This window comes from Xenopus tropicalis, chromosome 3, assembly GCF_000004195.4.
Source record: "Xenopus tropicalis strain Nigerian chromosome 3, UCB_Xtro_10.0, whole genome shotgun sequence".
Classification (NCBI taxonomy): Eukaryota; Metazoa; Chordata; class Amphibia; order Anura; family Pipidae; genus Xenopus; species Xenopus tropicalis.
This window is the reverse complement of record NC_030679.2, coordinates 38,848,266-38,870,376: the sequence shown is the minus strand read 5'-3', so window position 1 is coordinate 38,870,376 and position 22,111 is coordinate 38,848,266. Positions and strand designations below refer to the sequence as shown.

The 22,111-nt window shown below is 38.7% G+C and overlaps 1 protein-coding gene across 3 annotated transcripts; it reads right to left on the bottom strand.

The window, feature by feature from the left end:
• Nucleotides 1-1,468: 1,468 nt before the first annotated feature.
• On the bottom strand, nt 1,469-22,070 carry LOC116409715 (PDZ domain-containing protein 9-like). 3 transcript variants are annotated; one of them, XM_031898812.1, is made up of 6 exons: nt 21,986-22,070; nt 20,019-20,058; nt 19,545-19,704; nt 17,513-17,688; nt 16,917-16,988; nt 1,469-1,626 (listed from the first exon to the last, which is right to left on the bottom strand). In XM_031898812.1, the coding sequence occupies exons 2-5, from the start codon at nt 20,037-20,039 to the stop codon at nt 16,941-16,943; spliced, it is 405 nt and encodes a 134-aa protein (XP_031754672.1). In that variant the 5' UTR covers nt 20,040-20,058; nt 21,986-22,070; the 3' UTR covers nt 1,469-1,626; nt 16,917-16,940. The 3 variants fall into 3 exon arrangements, with proteins under 3 accessions (XP_031754672.1, XP_031754671.1, XP_031754670.1); XM_031898811.1 differs by having other exon boundaries at nt 21,972-22,064; XM_031898810.1 differs by lacking the exon at nt 20,019-20,058 and having other exon boundaries at nt 21,986-22,059.
• Between the last annotated feature and the right edge of the window lie 41 nt (nt 22,071-22,111).

The window sequence follows — 22,111 nt, the reverse complement described above, 5'->3', positions numbered from 1 at the left end:
CTCCTCTGCCAACAGGAGGCACAGGGCAGGGGTTGAGCTTGTTTTGGTACCTTGGCCCCATCACATACTGTATAAAAGCTCTTTTTTGAACTAGGAGGCAAAAGCCACTCCTGGTATTTTTAAGGCATGAAATTCGGATTTTTCAATCTGAATTTTAGTTCTTCTAGTGCATAATTGTGCCCTCTGAATTAGCAATGCAACCCCCCTTGACATGCACTAAAGCTCAGAACAGCAGGCATAGGGGGTGGCATTGAAAGGCCTGTCTCAGGGCAGCTAGGGGCGCCGAATCGCCCCTGGCAAGATAACTATGTATGCCTCAGTATTAAGTAACGTTTAGCAGAATTTAATAACTATTAGGACATGCTGAGAAGAAAGCACATCATAGAAACTGCTGAGAGCAGCTGATTTAATTTTGATGAAATTGCACATTTAAAAAAGCCAAAAGGTTATGATTTATGTGTCAGTCTTGACTAAGATCAGGTGAATATTGTTATAACAGTCACTCCCTTACAGCTCTGGAAATATCCAACTAAGCAATTAACAATAACCAAAAATTTTATTAGCCTAGAGCCATTCATTGTTCCTCCCCTTCTTCCCCCAAACATCCCAGCAGCTTGTGCTTTATGTTGTTTGTATTGAGACCACTACAGCATAGAGAGGTAATAACACATGCACTGCCACAGTCACATCCCCACCAACACAACTTTAGCCTTACTTTTAAATGGGCACAGGTTTTGCACCCATGTTGATGAATCAGGCACAAGCAGTGCACACAATGTTTGCAGCAGGTGTAATTATACTAGAATTGTGGAAAAGAAAATGGGTAAAGGTTTTCTGATATTTTTTGGTTTAGGTCACTTTTAAGGTCCTGTATTTTTGAGGTCCAATATTTTGTCAAGGGCCTCACATAGCTCATACTTAAGTTACAAGCATATGAAAATATTGTTGTACAGGTATCGGACCCCTTATCCGGAAACCCGTTATCCAGAAAGCTCCGAATTACGGAATGCCCGTCTCCCATAGACTCCATTTTAATCAAATAATTTAGAATTTTAAAACTGATTTCCTTTTTCTATGTAGAAATAAAACAGAACCTTGTAATTGATTCCAACTAAGATATAATTAATCCTTATTGGATGCAAAACAATCCTATTGGGTTTAATTAACGTTTTATTGATTTTTTAGTAGACTTAAGGTATTGAGATCCAAATTACGGAAAGACCCCTTATCCGGAATACCCTTGGTCCCGAGCATTCTGGATAATGGGTCCTATACTTGTATTAGCTAATCTGGAAAAGCTCAAGGATATCTAAGAGAACAAATACATGTTTATCCCAAACTTTAGGGCAACTGCCTTTGTCATGTCAAATTTCACCTGATGAAAGGGATTGCCCCGACACTTTTGTCACTTTTTTCTGCAGTTGATATATGTTGTAGGGTAACAAGGACAAGTCTGTGCACTTCAGAATAAAATGATGACTGGTTTATTTATGTGGTTCTCCAGAGTGAAATTGTTGGAAGGTCTGATAATGCCTCTTCTCTGTAGGTAGGACCCACATACAGGATTAACAAAGAAAAGTCCATGTGTTCAGTTGTCTATCAGATATCAGGTCGCTCTGTTGACAGCTGTATAGATGCAAAGCACAGACAACAAATTTACACTCTATGTTTAGTCATATAGCTAGCGATCCAAATCTGTTTAGACTGCACCATATGAATATTATTAGTTAACTAAACAGATTTGAGAAATTGAGAATTTTATCTAGCTTTTTGATGTTGGTATATTATATATATATATTTTTTTTTTTTTATTTATATTGGAACTTGGCAGAAGATACACTTTTTGTTCTGTTGCAAAATATTACTTCATCTGAGGGAAAATTGGCCGATCTAATGGCTAAACTTTCCCACACCTGCTCTTGTGCTTGAATTCTGCTTTTAACAAACTGATACACGAGCTCCATCTATTGTTCTGAGTAAAGGCTGCAGGAGACAGACAAATTGTATGGCTTGATAGCTCAAGCATTACATCTAGCTAAATGTGAGTTCGATGAGTGATTAAGCCACTTTGTCTATCTTAGCGTGTTAAATGTGCAGCTGTGAAATGCCTTCAGGATACTGATGTTTAAATGAACCAGAAACAGCAGATATTAAATACCAACATCTGAATGTTATTGGCACAGACTTTGAAAGTTCACTTGTTGGCTGGCAAAGTGAGCTGCTAATTACTATGGGTAAGCTAAGGCAGCAGAAACTTCAAAGGGAATGTAGATCTAAAAAATTACAAAAGTATATCTATATTTATGTATTCTGATATTTTTCAGAACACTCACCACATAAATGTAAAGTCCTGGTGCTTCACTTCTATAGGAAACGCAGACCTGTCTCCAAATAATATAAAATAGCAAAAAAATAAAGCAGCACTCGATTCCATACCTGTACTTAATTTCCCTTTTCAATGGAGACAAAAATCAATAGCATTTTCTAAGACATATGATTCGTTATATGCAGCAAATTTTATCTTTAAAAACCTACGTGGGAGACTTGCTGACTGGACTAAATTACAAATTTCTCTATTTGGGCGAATAACAACGGTCCGAATGATCGTCCTACTAAAACTCTTTTTATTTATTCAGGACGCTCCCTAGTCCAATTTATGCTAAAGAACTTCACTCCTTCCTCTATGGAGACATACTCCAAAGAGACATACTCTACCAGAAATGGGTAAAAATATGGCAATCCACAAAAAAGATTTCCCCTAATATAGGTATCAGAGAAACAGCATATAAACTTCTTTCTAGGTGGTATGTCACACCAGTTTTAAAAAAAACAAGTTTATTCCCTCCTCTACACCACTATGCTTTAGGGGTTGTACAATGCAAGGAAACTACTTCCACTCTTGGTGGTCTTGCCCAATAGTGAAAAGATTTTGGTCCCAAACATTCCAACTTAACTCTCAGGTGTTGCAAACAGATATCACGGTAGACCCTGAGCTGGCATTATTTTCATTACACTTAAAAAAATGAACAAAAACTCAGAACAAGTTGACACTGCAGCACGCTGGGGGATTGCCTTGAACTGGTTAGTCCTACGTTTGGCTATTTCCCAATTAAAAACCTGTATGGAACATATCCAAACTATGCATTACCTTGCTGCTATCCTATCGAACTCGATGGACCAACATCAAGAAGTCTGAGGAGCCTTCTCATCCTTCAGAACACAAGAACTCCAACACCAATGCATAATGGACACAAACAATTCTCCCTGACTCCCACCTGGACACCTCTACTCTCTCACAGGACATAAAATATCACCTGTCCCCATAGACACTATCCATTTCCATCAAGATGTATTGTAAACCATGTCACCAATACTGTTATTAATCAATGTGTAAAAATAAAAATTGATAAATAAAGAGATTATAAAGAAAAAATAGAGTTTATGGGAGATGGCCTTGCCATAATTCGAAACTTTCTGGATAACAGGTTTCCGGATTACGGATCCCATACCTGTATCATTAATTCTTTTGATTATGCTGATGATGATTCTCCTGCCAATCCTCCTCACAATTGCGCCCAAGGCACATGCCTCTCCTGCCTGACCCTAGTTCTTTCTGGAGTCCTACTCCATAGCTACACATAGTAGGAAGCCTAACAAAGAACTACTTCTAGAGGAAGCAACTTAATATATCTCCCTCCAGCATAACCACAAAGATGAGCCATGAGGGTGCCAGATCCACATATATTGCATTAGATCTTTTTCCTCCTTTATTACAAGTGATTTTTGGCATTCTACCAAAACAAAAGAAGCAGATACTAGCTGCATCTTTCTGTTTATTCGAGGCACTTGAACAAGGTTGGAGATGGGATGACAAATGGATGCCATAATTTGGACTGAGATGTGAAGACAGTGTGACTGCAGAAAGATGAATGCTATATTTCATTTCCAAAATTCATCTATCACAGTCTGGAGCCATCTTTTCAAATTCAGGGGAAGGAGGAATACCATATCATCAATTTTGCTTTCAGCAATAACAAACACTATATCTTGTAAAAGAAAATTATTAAGAAACTTAAAGAAATAGAGTTGAGTTAACCATTTTAGTGCTGCAGCTATTTAATTTTCACAGTGCTGACAAGAGCATTTTAGAGGGCCAATAATGTAGACAATGGGTTGACAGGTTTCTGGGATCTGTTGAACCCTATGAGAAAAACATACTGCTTAGCAACACTTGGTGCTAGCTCTCTAGTACTTAACCCTTTTACTGCCAGCCATTTTGGTCAAAGCGGAACTTGTATTGCCAGACAGTTTTTGAACATTTTGCACTGTTTCACTTTAGGGGCCTTTCCTCGGGGGGACTTTTAGTTTACCAAGGAAAACAATATATTGTTTTTTTCAGAACAACCTAAGCTTTCAAAATATGGTAGAATTTTTGTGTAATTCCAATTCTGTAACAAGATATAGGCTTCTAAATGTCTAAAAATGCAAAAAAAATCAAATTTTCCATAATATAATCACACATACTAGAAACAAAAATTATTTTATGCACGAATATACAACTGATTTGGAAAGTCCCATGTCTCCTGAACGTGCCAATACCAAATATATATAGTTTTATGGAGATTTCTCACTTGTATAGGTCAAAAACTCCCAGCAGTACACTACCAAATTCCCAAAGCACTGCTCCAAAAAAACTGCATACTTTGGATTTCAAGGCCAAAATTCCACTAACAGAAGGTTTATCCCAGAAAATTGTACATTTTTGGAAAGAACAGATTCTGGGGAATACAGAATAGGCACAACTGTCTGTCTACTCCAAACTATCAAGTCGCAATGCTTTCCTAAAGTTATTGGTTTTTATCAAAATTTGTGATTTTTTTTAAAAATCGCTTCAAAGCTTCCAGTCTATAGTATCTTATCTCCTACAGGTCATAAAGTAACCAAATAAAACACCCTAAATATGAATGCCTGGGGTCCACTGAACAGTTTGATGCCCAATATGTATAGGTTTACCTAAGTATGTGGCATGTAGGGGCCCCAATGTGAACATACCCCATATGAACTGTCATTTCTGTCATTTCAGCTTCTGCAAAATCAACACATTTACATCATTATATGTGGGATGAAGCTAGTAAAAAGTACGCTCACCCCAGAAAGTCATATATTTTTGGAAAGTACACATTCCCCCGAATCTAAAATGGGTACCCATGTCTTTCTACTCCAAAGTACCAAGCCGCACAGCTTTTCTAAAGTTAGCAATTTTGATGACATTTCCAAAAATCCCCTCAAAGCTTCCATTTTGAAGCATCTTATCTCCCACATAGCATTAGGTACCAAGATAAAACACCCTGAATTTGAACACCAGGGGTCCACTGAACAGTTTGATGCCCAATATGTATAGGTTTACCCAAGTATGTGGCATGTAGGGGCCCCAATGTGAACATACCCCCATATATACTGTCATTTCTGTCATTTCAGCTCCTGCAAAATCAACACATTTACATCATTATATGTGAGATAAAGCTACAAAAAAGTACGCTCACCCCAGAAAGCCATATATTTTTGGAAAGTACACATTCCCCCGAATCTAAAATGGGTACCCATGTCTTTCTACTCCAAAGTACCAAGCCGCACAGCTTTTCTAAAGTTAGCAATTTTGATGACATTTCCAAAAATCCCCTCAAAGCTTCCATTTTGAAGCATCTTATCTCCCACATAGCATTAGGTACCAAGATAAAACACCCTGAATTTGAACACCAGGGGTCCACTGAACAGTTTGATGCCCAATATGTATAGGTTTACCTAAGAATGTGGCATGTAGGGGCCCCAATGTGAACATACCCCATATGAACTGTCATTTCTGTCATTTCAGCTTCTGCAAAATCAACACATTTACATCATTATATGTGGGATAAAGCTAGTAAAAAGTATGCTCACCCCAGAAAGTCATATATTTTTGGAAAGTACACATTCCCCCGAATCTAAAATGGGTACCCATGTCTTTCTACTCCAAAGTACCAAGCCGCACAGCTTTTCTAAAGTTAGCAATTTTGATGACATTTCCAAAAATCCCCTCAAAGCTTCCACTTTGAAGCATCTTATCTCCCACATAGCATTAGGTACCAAGATAAAACACCCTGAATTTGAACGCCAGGGGTCCACTGAACAGTTTGATGCCCAATATGTATAGGTTTACCTAAGTATGTGGCATGTAGGGGCCCCAATGTGAACATACCCCCATATATACTGTCATTTCTGTCATTTCAGCTCCTGCAAAATCAACACATTTACATCATTATATGTGAGATAAAGCTACAAAAAAGTACGCTCACCCCAGAAAGCCATATATTTTTGGAAAGTACACATTCCCCCGAATCTAAAATGGGTACCCATGTCTTTCTACTCCAAAGTACCAAGCCGCACAGCTTTTCTAAAGTTAGCAATTTTGATGACATTTCCAAAAATCCCCTCAAAGCTTCAATTTTGAAGCATCTTATCTCCCACATAGCATTAGGTACCAAGATAAAACACCCTGAATTTGAACGCCAGGGGTCCACTGAACAGTTTGATGCCCAATATGTATAGGTTTACCTAAGTATGTGGCATGTAGGGGCCCCAATGTGAACATACCCCCATATATACTGTCATTTCTGTCATTTCAGCTCCTGCAAAATCAACACATTTACATCATTATATGTGGGATAAAGCTACAAAAAAGTACGCTCACCCCAGAAAGTCATATATTTTTGGAAAGTACACATTCCCCCAAATCTAAAATGGGTACCCATGTCTTTCTACTCCAAAGTACCAAGCCGCACAGCTTTTCTAAAGTTAGCAATTTTGATGACATTTCCAAAAATCCCCTCAAAGCTTCCACTTTGCAGCATCTTATCTCCCACATAGCATTAGGTACCAAGATAAAACACCCTGAATTTGAACACCAGGGGTCCACTGAACAGTTTGATGCCCAATATGTATAGGTTTACCCAAGTATGTGGCATGTAGGGGCCCGAATGTGAACATACCCCCATATATACTGTCATTTCTGTCATTTCAGCTCCTGCAAAATAAACACATTTACATCATTATATGTGAGATAAAGCTACAAAAAAGTACGCTCACCCCAGAAAGCCATATATTTTTGGAAAGTACACATTCCCCCGAATCTAAAATGGGTACCCATGTCTTTCTACTCCAAAGTACCAAGCCGCACAGCTTTTCTAAAGTTAGCAATTTTGATGACATTTCCAAAAATCCCCTCAAAGCTTCCATTTTGAAGCATCTTATCTCCCACATAGCATTAGGTACCAAGATAAAACACCCTGAATTTGAACGCCAGGGGTCCACTGAACAGTTTGATGCCCAATATGTATAGGTTTACCTAAGTATGTGGCATGTAGGGGCCCCAATGTGAACATACCCCCATATATACTGTCATTTCTGTCATTTCAGCTCATGCAAAATCAACACATTTACATCATTATATGTGGGATAAAGCTACAAAAAAGTACGCTCACCCCAGAAAGTCATATATTTTTGGAAAGTACACATTCCCCCGAATCTAAAATGGGTACCCATGTCTTTCTACTCCAAAGTACCAAGCCGCACAGCTTTTCTAAAGTTAGCAATTTTGATGACATTTCCAAAAATCCCCTCAAAGCTTCCACTTTGCAGCATCTTATCTCCCACATAGTGTTAGGTACCAAGATAAAACACCCTAAATTTGAACGCCAGGGGTCCACTGAACAGTTTGATGCCCAATATGTATAGGTTTACCTAAGTATGTGGCATGTAGGGGCCCCAATGGGAACATACCCCCATATGATCTATCATTTCAGCTCCTGCAAAATCAACACATTTACATCCTTTATGTGGGATAATGCTACAAAAAAAGTACATTCACCCCAGAAAGCCATATATTTTTGGAAAATACACATCCCCCCGAATCTATAATGGGTAAATATTTCTTATTGCTACAAAGTACCAAGCTGTAAAGCTTTCCTAAGTTTGCAGATTTATATGACATTTCGAAAATCGCATAAAAATGTTGCAATTTGCCGCATTTATCTCTCACAATTTCTTGATAAAGATCAGATAAAGACAAATCACCCCAAAAAGGAACACCAGAGGTCTACTGAACAGTTTGATGCCCAATATGCATAGATATACCAAAGTCTGCGGTATGTACTGAACCCAAAATGAAAATAGCGCATAAGGATTTCTCGCCTGCCAGCTCAGCTTTTGCACACAGAGCCCCCTGTCAGTGTATTATGTGCCAAAACTTCCCCTAACCATACAGTGACCCCCACAAAACCATATATTTTTGGAAAGTACACATTCTGACAAATCCAACAAGGGTAAAGAGTCCTTTCTACACCAAAGTACCAATCTGCAGAGCTTTCCTAAAGTTATTGGTTTTTATGACATTTCAGAAAATCGCCTAAAAATGTTGCAATTTGTCGCATTTATCTCACACAATTTCTTGCGTACAAAGGCAAGTCACCCCAAATAGGAACACCAGAGGCCTACTGAACAGTTTGATGCCCAATATGCATAGATATACCAAAGTCTGCGGTATGTACTGAACCCTAAATGAAAATAGCGCATAAGGATTTCTCGCCTGCCAGCTCAGCTTTTGCACACAGAGCCCCCTGTCAGTGTATTATGTGCCAAAACTTCCCCTAACTATACAGATCCCCCACAAAACCATATATTTTTGGAAAGTACACATTCTGACAAATCCAACTAGGGTAAAGAGTCCTTTCTACACCAAAGTACCAATCTGCAGAGCTTTCCTAAAGTTATTGGTTTTTATGACATTTCAGAAAATCGCCTAAAAATGTTGCAATTTGTCGCATTTATCTCACACAATTTCTTGCGTACAAAGGCAAGTCACCCCAAATAGGAACACCAGAGGCCTACTGAACAGTTTGATGCCCAATATGCATAGATATACCAAAGTCTGCAGTATGTACTGAACCCTAAATGAAAATAGCGCATAAGGATTTCTCGCCTGCCAGCTCAGCTTTTGCACACAGAGCCCCCTGTCAGTGTATTATGTGCCAAAACTTCCCCTAACTATACAGATCCCCCACAAAACCATATATTTTTGGAAAGTACACATTCTGACAAATCCAACAAGGGTAAAGAGTCCTTTCTACACCAAAGTACCAATCTGCAGAGCTTTCCTAAAGTTATTGGTTTTTATGACATTTCAGAAAATTGCCTAAAAATGTTGCAATTTGTCGCATTTATCTCACACAATTTCTTGCGTACAAAGGCAAGTCACCCCAAATAGGAACACCAGAGGCCTACTGAACAGTTTGATGCCCAATATGCATAGATATACCAAAGTCTGCAGTATGTACTGAACCCTAAATGAAAATAGCGCATAAGGATTTCTCGCCTGCCAGCTCAGCTTTTGCACACAGAGCCCCCTGTCAGTGTATTATGTGCCAAAACTTCCCCTAACTATACAGATCCCCCACAAAACCATATATTTTTGGAAAGTACACATTCTGACAAATCCAACAAGGGTAAAGAGTCCTTTCTACACCAAAGTACCAATCTGCAGAGCTTTCCTAAAGTTATTGGTTTTTATGACATTTTAGAAAATTGCCTAAAAATGTTGCAATTTGTCGCATTTATCTCACACAATTTCTTGCGTACAAAGGCAAGTCACCCCAAATAGGAACACCAGAGGCCTACTGAACAGTTTGATGCCCAATATGCATAGATATACCAAAGTCTGCAGTATGTACTGAACCCTAAATGAAAATAGCGCATAAGGATTTCTCGCCTGCCAGCTCAGCTTTTGCACACAGAGCCCCCTGTCAGTGTATTATGTGCCAAAATTTCCCCTAACTATACAGAGACCCCCACAAAACCATATATTTTTGGAAAGTACACATTCTGACAAATCCAACAAGGGTAAAGAGTCCTTTCTACACCAAAGTACCAAGCCGCAAAGCTTTCCTAAAGTTATCGGTTTTTATGACATTTCAGAAAATCGCCTAAAAATGTTGCAATTTGCCGCATTTATCTCACACAATTTCTTGCGTACAAAGGCAAGTCACCCCAAATAGGAACACCAGAGGCCTACTGAACAGTTTGATGCCCAATATGCATAGATATACCAAAGTCTGCGGTATGTACTGAACCCAAAATGAAAATAGCGCATAAGGATTTCTCGCCTGCCAGCTCAGCTTTTGCACACAGAGCCCCGTCAGTGTATTATGTGCAGTAACCCCCCCTAACTATACAGTGACCCCCAGAAAACCATATATTTTTGGAAAGTACACATTCTGATGAATTCAAAATAGGTACAGTTATTTTTGTACACCAAAGTTACACCTGGCAAAGCTACGCTAAAAACAGATCAGGAATACTAATATAGGGATAAAATGTGATAAAACCACAAAAATTGTGCAAATCAGTGAAACAACAAAATAAGTTACATGACAGTGTAATTAGTGGCCAGAATATCTGATCCAATAGTTACGCTGTCAAAATAAACAGTTTTTAGGTAAAAGAAAATAAAAACAAAGTGGTAAAATGAAAAAAAAAAAAAAAAAAAGCAAAACAAAAAAAAACCAAAGTGTTTGTGTATACATGTGTGTACATGTGTAAAAGTTGTGTGATAGTGTGTAAGTGTGTATATGAGTGTAAATAAGTGTATAAAAGTGTGAAAAATGAAAAAAAAAAAAAAAAATGCTAAAATGTGTGCTGTAAGTGTGTGTAAATGTATGTAAGTGTGTATAAATGTATGTAAATGTGTGTATAAGTGTGTAAAAGTGTGTAAATGCAAGAAAAAAAAAACTCCTTACCTGTTCCTGAAGACCCGATCGCTCCTTGCTCAGTTGGGCCGGCGCTGGGGGAGAGGGAGGAAGCAGGAAGCAGCAGACGCGATGCGATCGCGTCTGCTGCTTCCTGGAGGGTCCTGCGAGCGATCGGCTCGCAGGACCCTGATGACAGCCCCCCTGGCACATTGCCCAGGGGGGCTGTCATTGTTAGAAGCCCTCTGCAGCGACGGCACATGCCGCCGCTGCAGAGAGCAGCGCTTAAACGCCAACGACGTATGAGACACGTCGTTGGCGTTTAAGCCCTTTTACTGCCAGCACGTATGCCATACGTGCTTGGCAGTAAAAGAGTTAAAGGCTTATATTACATTTCTGTATGTTATAGATGGACAATTAGACAACTAAAAAGTTAGCATTAATTCTTATGTCTTTAACTATTGACCTCCCTAATCTTCTTCTCTCTAATCTGAAAGATGAGCTACCCCTTTAAGATATAACCAAGCACAATAAATTACCCTATTCTATGAAGTGAAAACAATAAGACTATATTGAATGTAAATGTTATAGCAAGACAAATTTACAATTTAATAATAAAAAGAAATGTAGCACATTTGATGTCTGCAAAACTTCCACAGATTCAGACACTGCCTTTTCTCGCACAGTATATACAGTCATGGCCAAAATTGTTGGCACCCCAGAAATTTTTCCAGAAAATCAAGTATTTCTCACAGAAAAGTATTGCGGTAACACATGTTTTGCTATACACATGTTTATTCCCTTTGTGTGTATTGGAACAGAACAAAAAAAGGGAGGAAAAAAAGCAAATTGGACATTGGAAATACACACTATGAATAGAACAGATGTTGACTGACTCTGGGGATGTCTGTGTGAGTGTGTGATTCAAAGACCACCAAGGTTTTCTTAGTTCAGACAGTGCTTATGTCTTAGGCCCAGATTAATGAGTTTATGTAAAAAATGGGGATATTTTTTAAAAAAGTATACAAAATGTATAAAATAAAGCACATGTTTAAGAGACCTATCCCCTGTACACAACTATATACAGCATATGACTAACAACTCACATTTGCATTACTATTTCACACTCCCTCTGCTTTTCCTCTCCTCTACCAGTTTCTGTTTTTGTCATGTAATGTTTGCCTCCATCTTTCCTCACCACTTTCTCCTGTTTTATACTTGTCTTGTCCTTTAATTATTTTCTTGTGAGCTTCTTGTACTAATTTTTCTTTGTTTACGTATTCTGCTTAATCAACCCATATCTCTTTTTTCATCACTTCTATCTTTTCCCTACTACATTTTTTTAACTGCCCTTTATGTATCTCTTGCCTGGATCCTCCTGCCCTCTTCTCTCACTTTTTTCCCATTTTATATTTTTGTCTCTTCTTCTGCGCTATTTTCTCTTCTTCACTTAGCCATTCTGCTTTATTGCGATTCCTCTTATCTTTTCCCATTCTAAATTCTCTTCCACTTACCTTCTCTCCCTTCTGATTTTTCCCTTACACTTCTTTTCCTTCAAATGTAATTCTCTCCCACCCATCACTGTAGTTTTTCTTCTTTGCCCCTTTCAAAGTTTTTTTTACATGCTTTCCATGTTCTAGTATTTTGTACCCAGCCTCCCCCAGTGGAGCAGTAGCCAGATCATTATATCCCTCCTATCATTCCCAACTTCTGTCAGGTGACCACTGTGGTACCCAATAATAAGGGCATTCACTTGGGAGTTTTAATATTGGTAAAGCAAGTTTATAGCTTCCAATGTTTAAAAATAAAAAGAGGGACATAGTTACTTGTGGCAGTGAAACTTTGACCAAGCCCACCATTTAGCCTCAAAATATCTTGACTATAAAAACATTCCAGTAAGATCACTGAAGACATAGCCCATGAGCACTCAATTAACCCCACACATACCAAAAATGAATAGGTTGAAAGCATTAACTCACCTACAACTGCACAGCAAAATACCACAAATTTGTTCTTGTTTCCCAGAGAAACAAAACCAAAGATGATCGTGGAACACACAGCCATCTTAGATTTCTACCTGCCCTTTTAATTCCTGCAAGCATGCAGCGGTGAGGGTGAGCGGAGCAGTGGGACATTTGAACAACTATCCAGGACTGCAGGTATTGTGCTTAAAATCAGGACTATCTCACAGAACTTGGGACAGTTTGGGGGGGTATGTAACTATCAGAAAAAATGAGTGCTAAAGAAATAATAGAATTCTTAAAGAATCAGAAGCAAGTAAGCGCAGGATATGCAGGACCAGGCATGAATATGATGCATCTTGAATATATTGCAATGTATGGAGAAACAATCCCTGTTTTGTTTGGGGGGAGGCATGAGTGCATACAAATATTCAGCTTTGAAAAACAGCAGGTATAATTATTCCTGTTTAAATTCCACTCTCATAATATGATTTTTTGATGCAGTTTGATATAACAATATTTTGCCATTTTTGTAATTTGCTGCTCTATAAGTTTATGTTGTTTGTCCAAGACTGCCATCATGTGACTATTTTGTGAATTATCTATACTACCCACAACAATGGGGAGCCCTGAATTTAATCTGAGCCAGGGGACTGCAAGAGCTTTTATGTTTTATATATGTCTGCATGGGTTTCCTCCTTGTACTCCTGTTTTCTTCCACACCCCAAAAAAGTCAGACAAGTTAACTGGCTTCTGACTAAATTGACCATAGTGTGAATGTGATTAGATTGTAAGCTTCACTGGGTCAGTGAATGATGTATAATCTTTAAGTGCTATATAAATAATAATAATACTAATTAAGTTTAAAAAGAGGGACTACATTGCTAACTAACCAAGTGTTGTTCAAGCGCACAGCCTATCAGACCTAATGCATCAATCCTCCAGACACCAACTGCAAGACAAATAGCACAAACACAACATGTTTCTGGCCCCTTCGAGCCCTTTCTCAAGTGTATACAAAAAAGGAATTTGTATTCAGTGATCTCCTCATCTGTTGAAACTTCGTACATTGTTAACTAGTTGGAGCCAGGCTCTGAGGGAGGGAGAAAACACACACATCAAGAGAATTGCTATTGTTTTCTTGGTAAAGAATAACAGAACTTTTGTGTGTCTCATACCATCCAAGACCCCTAAGAAACAGGTGGCAGGTGCAATAACACTGGTTTTAAGCACCAAGAAGTTTACTATTTGTTACAGAAATCAAGGATGTGGGGGCACTCCCAGATCAGATAAAAGAAATCAGCAATGGGTTACCCACATCTAGGGCAGAGAGATTAAAAGGGGTACGGTCTATTTGTTTAAGCTTGATAGGGGTTATGTAGATGTGGTGTAGCATTTTATACTGAATCAACCTGCGTTTAAGAGAAATAAGGCAGGTATAGGCATTATCCACTGCTTGCTTCATTTACAGCCAGGTCAGGAATTTTAGCGAACCACCATTCTTTAGGGGCAGGTTTATCAAAGTTTAAAGCATATTTATCAAATGGTGAAAGCTCTAAACTCATATTTTGATAAATCTGCTAAAATGTTGTGGGCCAGGGGATGTAGAGGATTTCCTTGATGGTGAGAGAGACAAGTTTTGGGGTATTCTGAATACAAAGCGTGTATCAGCTGTAGATATTAAAAAAATGGTGGCAAAAGTGATTGCCTTTTTGTTTCAGTTAAAAAGGGTAGGAATTTGGAGTTTCCCATATGGTCTCCTAGGTATTTGACCTGTTGTAGGCAGGAGCTCCTCCACAGAGGTAGGTGTGGAGTTAAATTTGGGGAGGGGGTCCTAAGAGTTTAAGGGCCATTGATCAAGCTTTGTGAGGGATAGAGAGAGTTGTGGGCAAAGAGGCTGTGCCTATAGGGTGTAGAAATTTGCAGGAGGACTGCCTGGAGTTGGGTATTAGGGATGTACAGATCAGGGGTGAAACGCCAATTCAAGTAATATACTGGTGAGATCAAGCAGTAAAGGTGAAAGTTTGGAAAAGTCAATTCGTCTTCTGCACAAGGGTCACACAATTTGATCAAGGTAGTCCTAAGTGGTTCTGTTTTTCTATAGGAAGGGGGTTAGAGTTTTGTTGAGTTTTTTAAGAACAAATATTTTTAGAGTGTATATAGGGGGTTTATGAAGGAGATCATTTTAATTGCTGACTCAGCTCTATAAGGATAATAATAGTTTGACCCAGTGGGGTGGGGTACTTGACTGGAAAGAATTGGGTCAAAATTTAGGGAGATATATTTGGTCAAGTCAGATTGGATGGATGATACTTTTAATGGCTAACTGAAAAGACGTCCAAGTGGAAACTATGATGAGCATTCAGTAAAAAAATAATCTTTTATTAATCTACTCCCTAATCTTTTTGTTTTTGTAGTTTCAAAATATGACTCCCCAGGGAACAGAGAAGAGGCATCATATATACGTATAATAATGTTACCAAAGTAAGACAGTATCTCAAACAAACAGACTCTAATATACACACAATCATTATTGAAATATTTTAGCAAATTTTGAGTCTAGAAAAATATGTGGAATAGTGGGAAAATAATAAAGTATTATGGGGGAAAACATGAAGTGGCGTGCCACTGTTTGCACCTTGTCCAGAGTAAATGAAGGCTTGGGGGCTGATGGCAGGGATGCTACAAAGAATGCTGGGAAATTTAAGGAGATACAATGGTAGGCAGTAAAAGAGCCTTATTGAAATCTCCTGCAGGAACCATTAGGGCTAAATGGAACAACAGCAAACTGTCAGGCAGGTGAAGTGAAGTACTGTACTCTTTGGAGATACTGAAGCAGGCCGTGAAATATTCCACATGAGCGCAACAGAAGAGGACTGTGAAATATATTAGGGCATTATTTTACTTTGTGCCGCGAAGAGCAATGCAAATTATTGTGCAGCAAAATGGAGCACTGCTAGGCACTGCACAGGCTGTAGAATTTAAGGGACAAATGTTTCTTGGCTGACTCAGTCCAAATATAAAACAACAGGTATTTGGGGATATTAGTCCTTCAATAACAGGTATGTGGGGATATTGGTCCTTCAACAGCAGGTATTTTGAGATATTAGTCCTTCAACAACAGGTATTTGGGGATATTAGTCCAAAATAAAAAAAGGAGAAAAAAGGCACTTCAGAACCCCAAGATATTAGTCCAAACCCCAGCTTTCCTATACTTGCATTAATACACAGCAAGGGATTCAATATCAGTATAAACAGGTACTATAGGTTAGGCGTTGCTATTAAAACAACAGTGCAAGTTACAATTGTAGTTCACTTTGTTTAACCCCTCTTCCCAGTAACCAGATTCCAGTAAGCAGGCATGTGCATACAAAACATGGGTAGGAAGGCATTCATATAACTTTTAATTCTGTTTTGAGTATGCGCCTGGACCCTCCCAATCACCAAGCTAGCAGCTGCTATTTAGCACATGTCGACCCAAGGAGATGTCCTTTTTCTTTACGCCACATAGGTTGGATCTACATACAGTTAGCTTTCTGCCCTAAGCGAATAAATTGACAACTCTTATGCTTTACTGTTAAAGTACCATTAATTAGTTATCTTTTTATAGTTGAGAAAGTACAATCCAATCTATGCACTGACGTAATACTCTAAAAATTTTAAAATTAAATAAGACAATTATATGGTCACTTTTATTCTGTACCCCCAACACCTGGGCTTAAAAAATGGGACAATTTAGTCCATGGCAGTTATCCACCTCAACTATATCCAGATATGCCATCATTATACCAGCAACCAGACCTACTTTCTCATAAGCTCTGCCCCTTTATCATATGCACAGAGAAAGACACTTCATGCAGGGCTACCATAACTGCATAAGGGAGAAAAATTGAGTAGTAAGGAGCAGGATTAAACTATGAAAAAAAAAAATTACAGCATCACTGATAGTATAGCTGTCATGCATTAAAAAGCAAATACTAAAGAATCCCGCTATATAACCCACTCTTTCTAGAAGGGCATTACTGTAAGGCATGCAGTATTGCAGCTTCCATATAAAATACAAACTCTTGGTGACAATCTCAGAATATAAATATAAGACACATGGCAGTCTTTCCTTAAATGTTGAATTTATGGTGTGTTTATTTATGTTGTTTCTTGTTAGTTTAAGAAAAATGCTTACCTCAATAAGGTAGCCAGATTTGCTTTATTTGGTCTTTTTTTGTATATAGGTAAAGCACTGAAACCCTGTTATCTGTGGACAAAGTGAAAGAAGTTAAATAACTGGGGAGAAGGAGAAACAGTGTGGGAAATACAAAGTTACAATGACAACCTTATTCTTCAGGGAATACAAATAAAAGAAAGTAATTAATGAGACACAAGGTCTGTGCTCCATACACACAGAACAAATATAAGATATACACAAAGGGAAAGTAGGCCTAAGCGAAATATTAGTGTAGTTGGCTATTATAAAGTTCTGCAAGGTGTAAGAGCTTAGCGCTGAGCTCTAACCCCATCTCTGAATTATTAACCCCCAATGTAAATTGCAAGCAGGAAAGTATATTCCTATGTTTTACTTGTACAGTGTTGGTGTGACTAAAAGCCTAGCCCCTGCAAGTGAAACATAATATAGGAGCAATAGGTAGTCCCATACCACAATAAAATGGAGCCTCATTTCCCCATTCTACGAAGGTAAAAAATTAATTTGCACTTTTCACTCTGTACCTTTCAGTTAATCTGGGACAATACAAATAGGAGATATGTATGCAAAAGACCTACTTTCTTTTTCTTTCGACAACAAGTAAGTTTTCCAAAATTAACACAAGGCAGTTCAATGACATCTCTATATGCTTTAATCTTCACTGCAGAACCAGTGGCAACACAAAAAAATCCTTTCACCTCCTCTAAAGTTAGGTGCATGATATTTACATCATTAACAGCAGCCAGAATATCCCCTGTAGAAGAAAAGAGGAGTTTTTGTATTACAAAAACATCCTGTTTTTAATACTGAGATAAACATTAAAGGAGAATGCAAGTCAAAATTTAAAAAGCATACTGCCCAATAGTCGTCCTATTGTTTAGTAAAAATGCCACACTTTTGGCTCACCTAATCAAATATTTACTCAGTCACACTTACTTCACATTTTCTAGAACAGGCAGCCATCTCTAAAAAGATATTCTCCCTTCCTTTCCCTCCTTGCTTAATACTGCACATGTGTTTCATTCCCTCCCCCCCCTCCCCTCTGCCAAATCCGCTTCTGATTGGCTGGTGGGCATGTGTAGCTCAGAACAGGAGACAGGATCAAGTTACACACATGCTCAGAGAATAGGAAGGCTGCCGCTGGCACCTACAGGAAGGGGAGAGAGATTTCAGTAATGTCACTGTAGGCTTCACACTGCTGTAGGCTGCCAGCACCATATCTCAGAGAAGCAAGCAGGGATCTGGGAATTTAGATATGCAGTAAGTACTTAAAAAGAATGCCTTTAGACTTACTTTTAATTTATATTAACCTTTCATTGTCCTTTAAGGAACATTTGGATATGAGTTTTTGCCACGATTTGAGTTTTTTGTGGTAAGAACTTGAAATCACAACTATTTTTGAATCGAGTTTCCAAAACTTGAATACTTGAATGTATTAAAGGTAAAAAATGTGAAAAATAGAATACAGAAAATTGACATCAAAATGCTGTTTTTTAAAATAAGTCACATTTTTTTCATACACATTAAAAATAGTGAGTAGAATGTGGTTTCACTGTTTGAGTTGTTTTTCCACATTTTTCAAGCAACATTTATAAATCTTTTTTTTCAGCCAAATGACAAATCTTCCATAAAAGATTTGACCAAATACTAAACACTATGAGATTGGAGCTCACCACAGAAAAACTCACCCACTTTCTATTCATTCCTATGGTATTTTTAGAATAGAATTTCAAATGGTGGGTTCTAACTTTTGCCCATTAATAAATACCCCATAGGAATGAAATTTTCTTATTTGAATTTTAGACAAAAATATGAAATGTAAAAAACTAATTGGCACATTCAGTTCACCATAATTTGTCTTGTGACTAAAGATTTGACCAAACCAAAATACTGCAAAAATTGTTGGTATTTTCCAGACTGTCAAACAAGAATCTTGGATTTGGTGTGTTCCTGGTAACACTGCTATGCAATGATTGAAATCAAAATGATTGATGAAGTGAGTAATGCCTTTTTGCATTGCTTTTAAACAGTGGTGTAATTATAGAGGAATATAGTCGACATATAGCTATGACACAGTTTCTTTTTCACTTTCTATTTACTACCAGTAGTTCATTGGAGGATCACAGATAAAGTGATTTATTTAAATGCAAACTTATTCAGCTTCATAGAAAATAGATTTTTTTAGTAATAGTTGGTCCTGTTAGTAATGAAAGACACCAGTTACATCTTGATGGTTTAACCACAACTCTCATAATCTTTGTCAACAGCCTTTGTTTGGGGAGCAGTGTCTTCCCTATATATATATACACACCTAATATTTTTTTTTCAATATAAAGATTATCCAAAAAAACGATGCCTAAATATTCATAAAAATATATATTTCCAAAGGTATTCCCTGCAGTTTGATATTTTCACCAATTAATGACACTATAACAAAGCTCAAAGCTGATAAATGTGTCAGTTTGTCAGAATGTGCTCAATGGAATTAATGCCTTAATGCCATCATTACTGGTTTTTAAAAAAATACCAAATGTTTATTAATTGGCCCCATATTCATGAGACCTAATAGTATGACAGACTTACTAAACAAGGAAATATTTAGCAATTTACCTGCCTCGAGGAACCCACTCTTTGCTAAGGCTGCATTTTCATCAATGGACAGGATCTGAACATAATTTCCATTCTGGATAAGATTAAGTCCAAATCCTGAGGCCTCTCTATGTATTGTTGTTTCTATAGATTGTGAAACATCAGGGATGCTTGTTGGAACCTAGAATACATATGTAATATTAAAATATACGTTAGAATTAATTCAAAGCAGCTGTCGTACTAATATGGTTTTGCTCAGGTAAAGTCTTAACACTGCTAAAGGGCAAGGAAATGTATAGACTCTTCAACAGGTGTCTTTCCATACAAGTAAACACAAAAAGGAATTCTCCACGGAGCACAAAAGTGATTCAAAGCAGCACCATTGTGTTTATTCCATAGGATGTTACACTACATGTTTTACAGAATGCTGCACTACATAGATTAGTTAAGGCAACCATTATTAAAATATATGATTGATATCATATATACATATACCTTTTTATTGTTGTTGCCCATATTGGAATTATGTTATGCTCTAAAAGAAAAAAGGGTAAATATTAAGAATAAAGTAAAATCACTAACTACAGAACCATGTACTATACACCATTTAATAATTGATGTAAACATGTAAAGAAGAACTATGACCGCTTCATCACTACGTGTGCGTGTAAATCAAGACTTGTTTTTTCTGACACTGCCTTAAAGGAGAAGGAAAAGTAAAAACTAAGTAAGCTTTATCAGAAAGATCTATGTAAATACAGCCATAAGCACTATATTTATCAAACGGAGAAGCTTCTAGGGCTTTTTATTCAGGTATGTTAAAGCTTTCTGCACAATAAATATAGCTTTATAGGTGGCACTAATGTGGCTAATCTATTGGCAGTAAAATGCCAAAATGACTTTCCTTCTCCTATAATGCTTATTTATTCTCTCAGCCTTCCCAGACTTGTGTGGATTGATCTCAGCATGACTTGCATTGTTTATTGCTTACTTATTTGTACCCCACTATCCTGCTTGCTCATCTGACAACCTGGAACAATAAACAGACTTTCTTAGCCATCACTTCTATGTCAGCCAAATTCAGGGGTATGTGCCTACTCCTCTAGTCTGGTGTATCCCCTTTCAGCATCAAGTAGCAGAATATTTCCCAGCAGAATCAGATGGCATGGTGTATCCCCCATCCCCACCATCAAGGGGCATAGTGTAATCCCCCAGCATCAAATGGATCACCCCTGCATCAAATGGCAACATGTATCCTGTCTACCAGCATCAAGTAACTCAGTGGATTCCCCCAGCCTCAAATGGCAAATGAATCCCCCTTTATCAGTTGGTAACATTTATCTCCCTACTAGCATCAAGAAGCTCAGTGTATCTCTCCCAGCATCGACTAGAACAGTTTGTCCCCGCAGCAGTGGGGCTCATTTATCAACACTTAGCAAATTTGCCTGTGGGCAGCAACATTTTGGGGTTGGTCTATGATGTTGGCGCAGGGTTGACATAAGTTAGGGAGGGACATGACATTCAAGGTGAAATAGGGAGCAAGGTGGGTTAAGGTGGCCATACATGCTTGGCGAGCGGATCTTCTCCCGATATCCCCACCTATGGTTGGTTGTTTGGCCCCATTAAGACGACGGGTAAAGGTGTCCGTCAGTTTGGGGACCACATCAGCTTGCTGATGCGGTCCGCGGTCCAACCTGCCCGATCGAGATCTGCCCGATTTAAGGGCAGGCCCGTCGTTAGTGTCCATACACGGGCCGATAAACTGCCGAATCGCTCTAAGGGACCGATATTGGCAGCTAGAATCAGCCCGTGTATGGCCACTTTTAAAAAGGGAGTTAAGGCCCCCATACACGGGCCGATAGAAGCTGCCGATATCGGTCCCTTGGACCGATTCGGCAGCTAATCGGCCCGTGTATGGGCAGAAACGAGCGGCCTGGCCAGATATCGATTGGGCAGGTTAGAAAATCCGGTCGGATCGGGGACCGCATCGGCTAGTTGATGCGGTCCCCGAACCGACTGCCCATGGCCACAAATATAATCCGATCGTTTGGCCTCTTCCTACCCGATATCGCCCACCCGTAGGTGGGGCTATCGGGTAAAGATCCGCTTGCTTGGCGACATCGCCAAGCGAGCGTATCTTTTAGTGTATGGGGACCTTTAGGAGAGGGGTTGGGGGCAAAGGACAATACCAGCCCTGGCTCTAGATGGTATTTTGCTTGCCGGGTGGCAACCAATAAAATGATTGCATTCATTTTTCTACCTGCATTTGGCATTAAGTGGTATGGGTGGATCCCCCAGTATAATCTACCATAGTGTATAACCCCCACTATCAAGTAGCAGGGTTTACTTCCCCCTCCACCACAAAGTATCAGGTGTATGAGCTACAACATCCCAGGCAACACGCTACAGCAGCCTATTTGAACGTCCCACTCTGTACAGTGACATTACAATCAGAGCAGCACCATGTCATTCCTCTCCCCGCAGTGCCTGGGACCTGTGCGCATAAACCAACTCAAACTGTGCGCCTTCGTTTTTATTCAGATTCTTTCTGTAACTTTCATTCCGTTAGTAGGAAATAAGAGCTACAC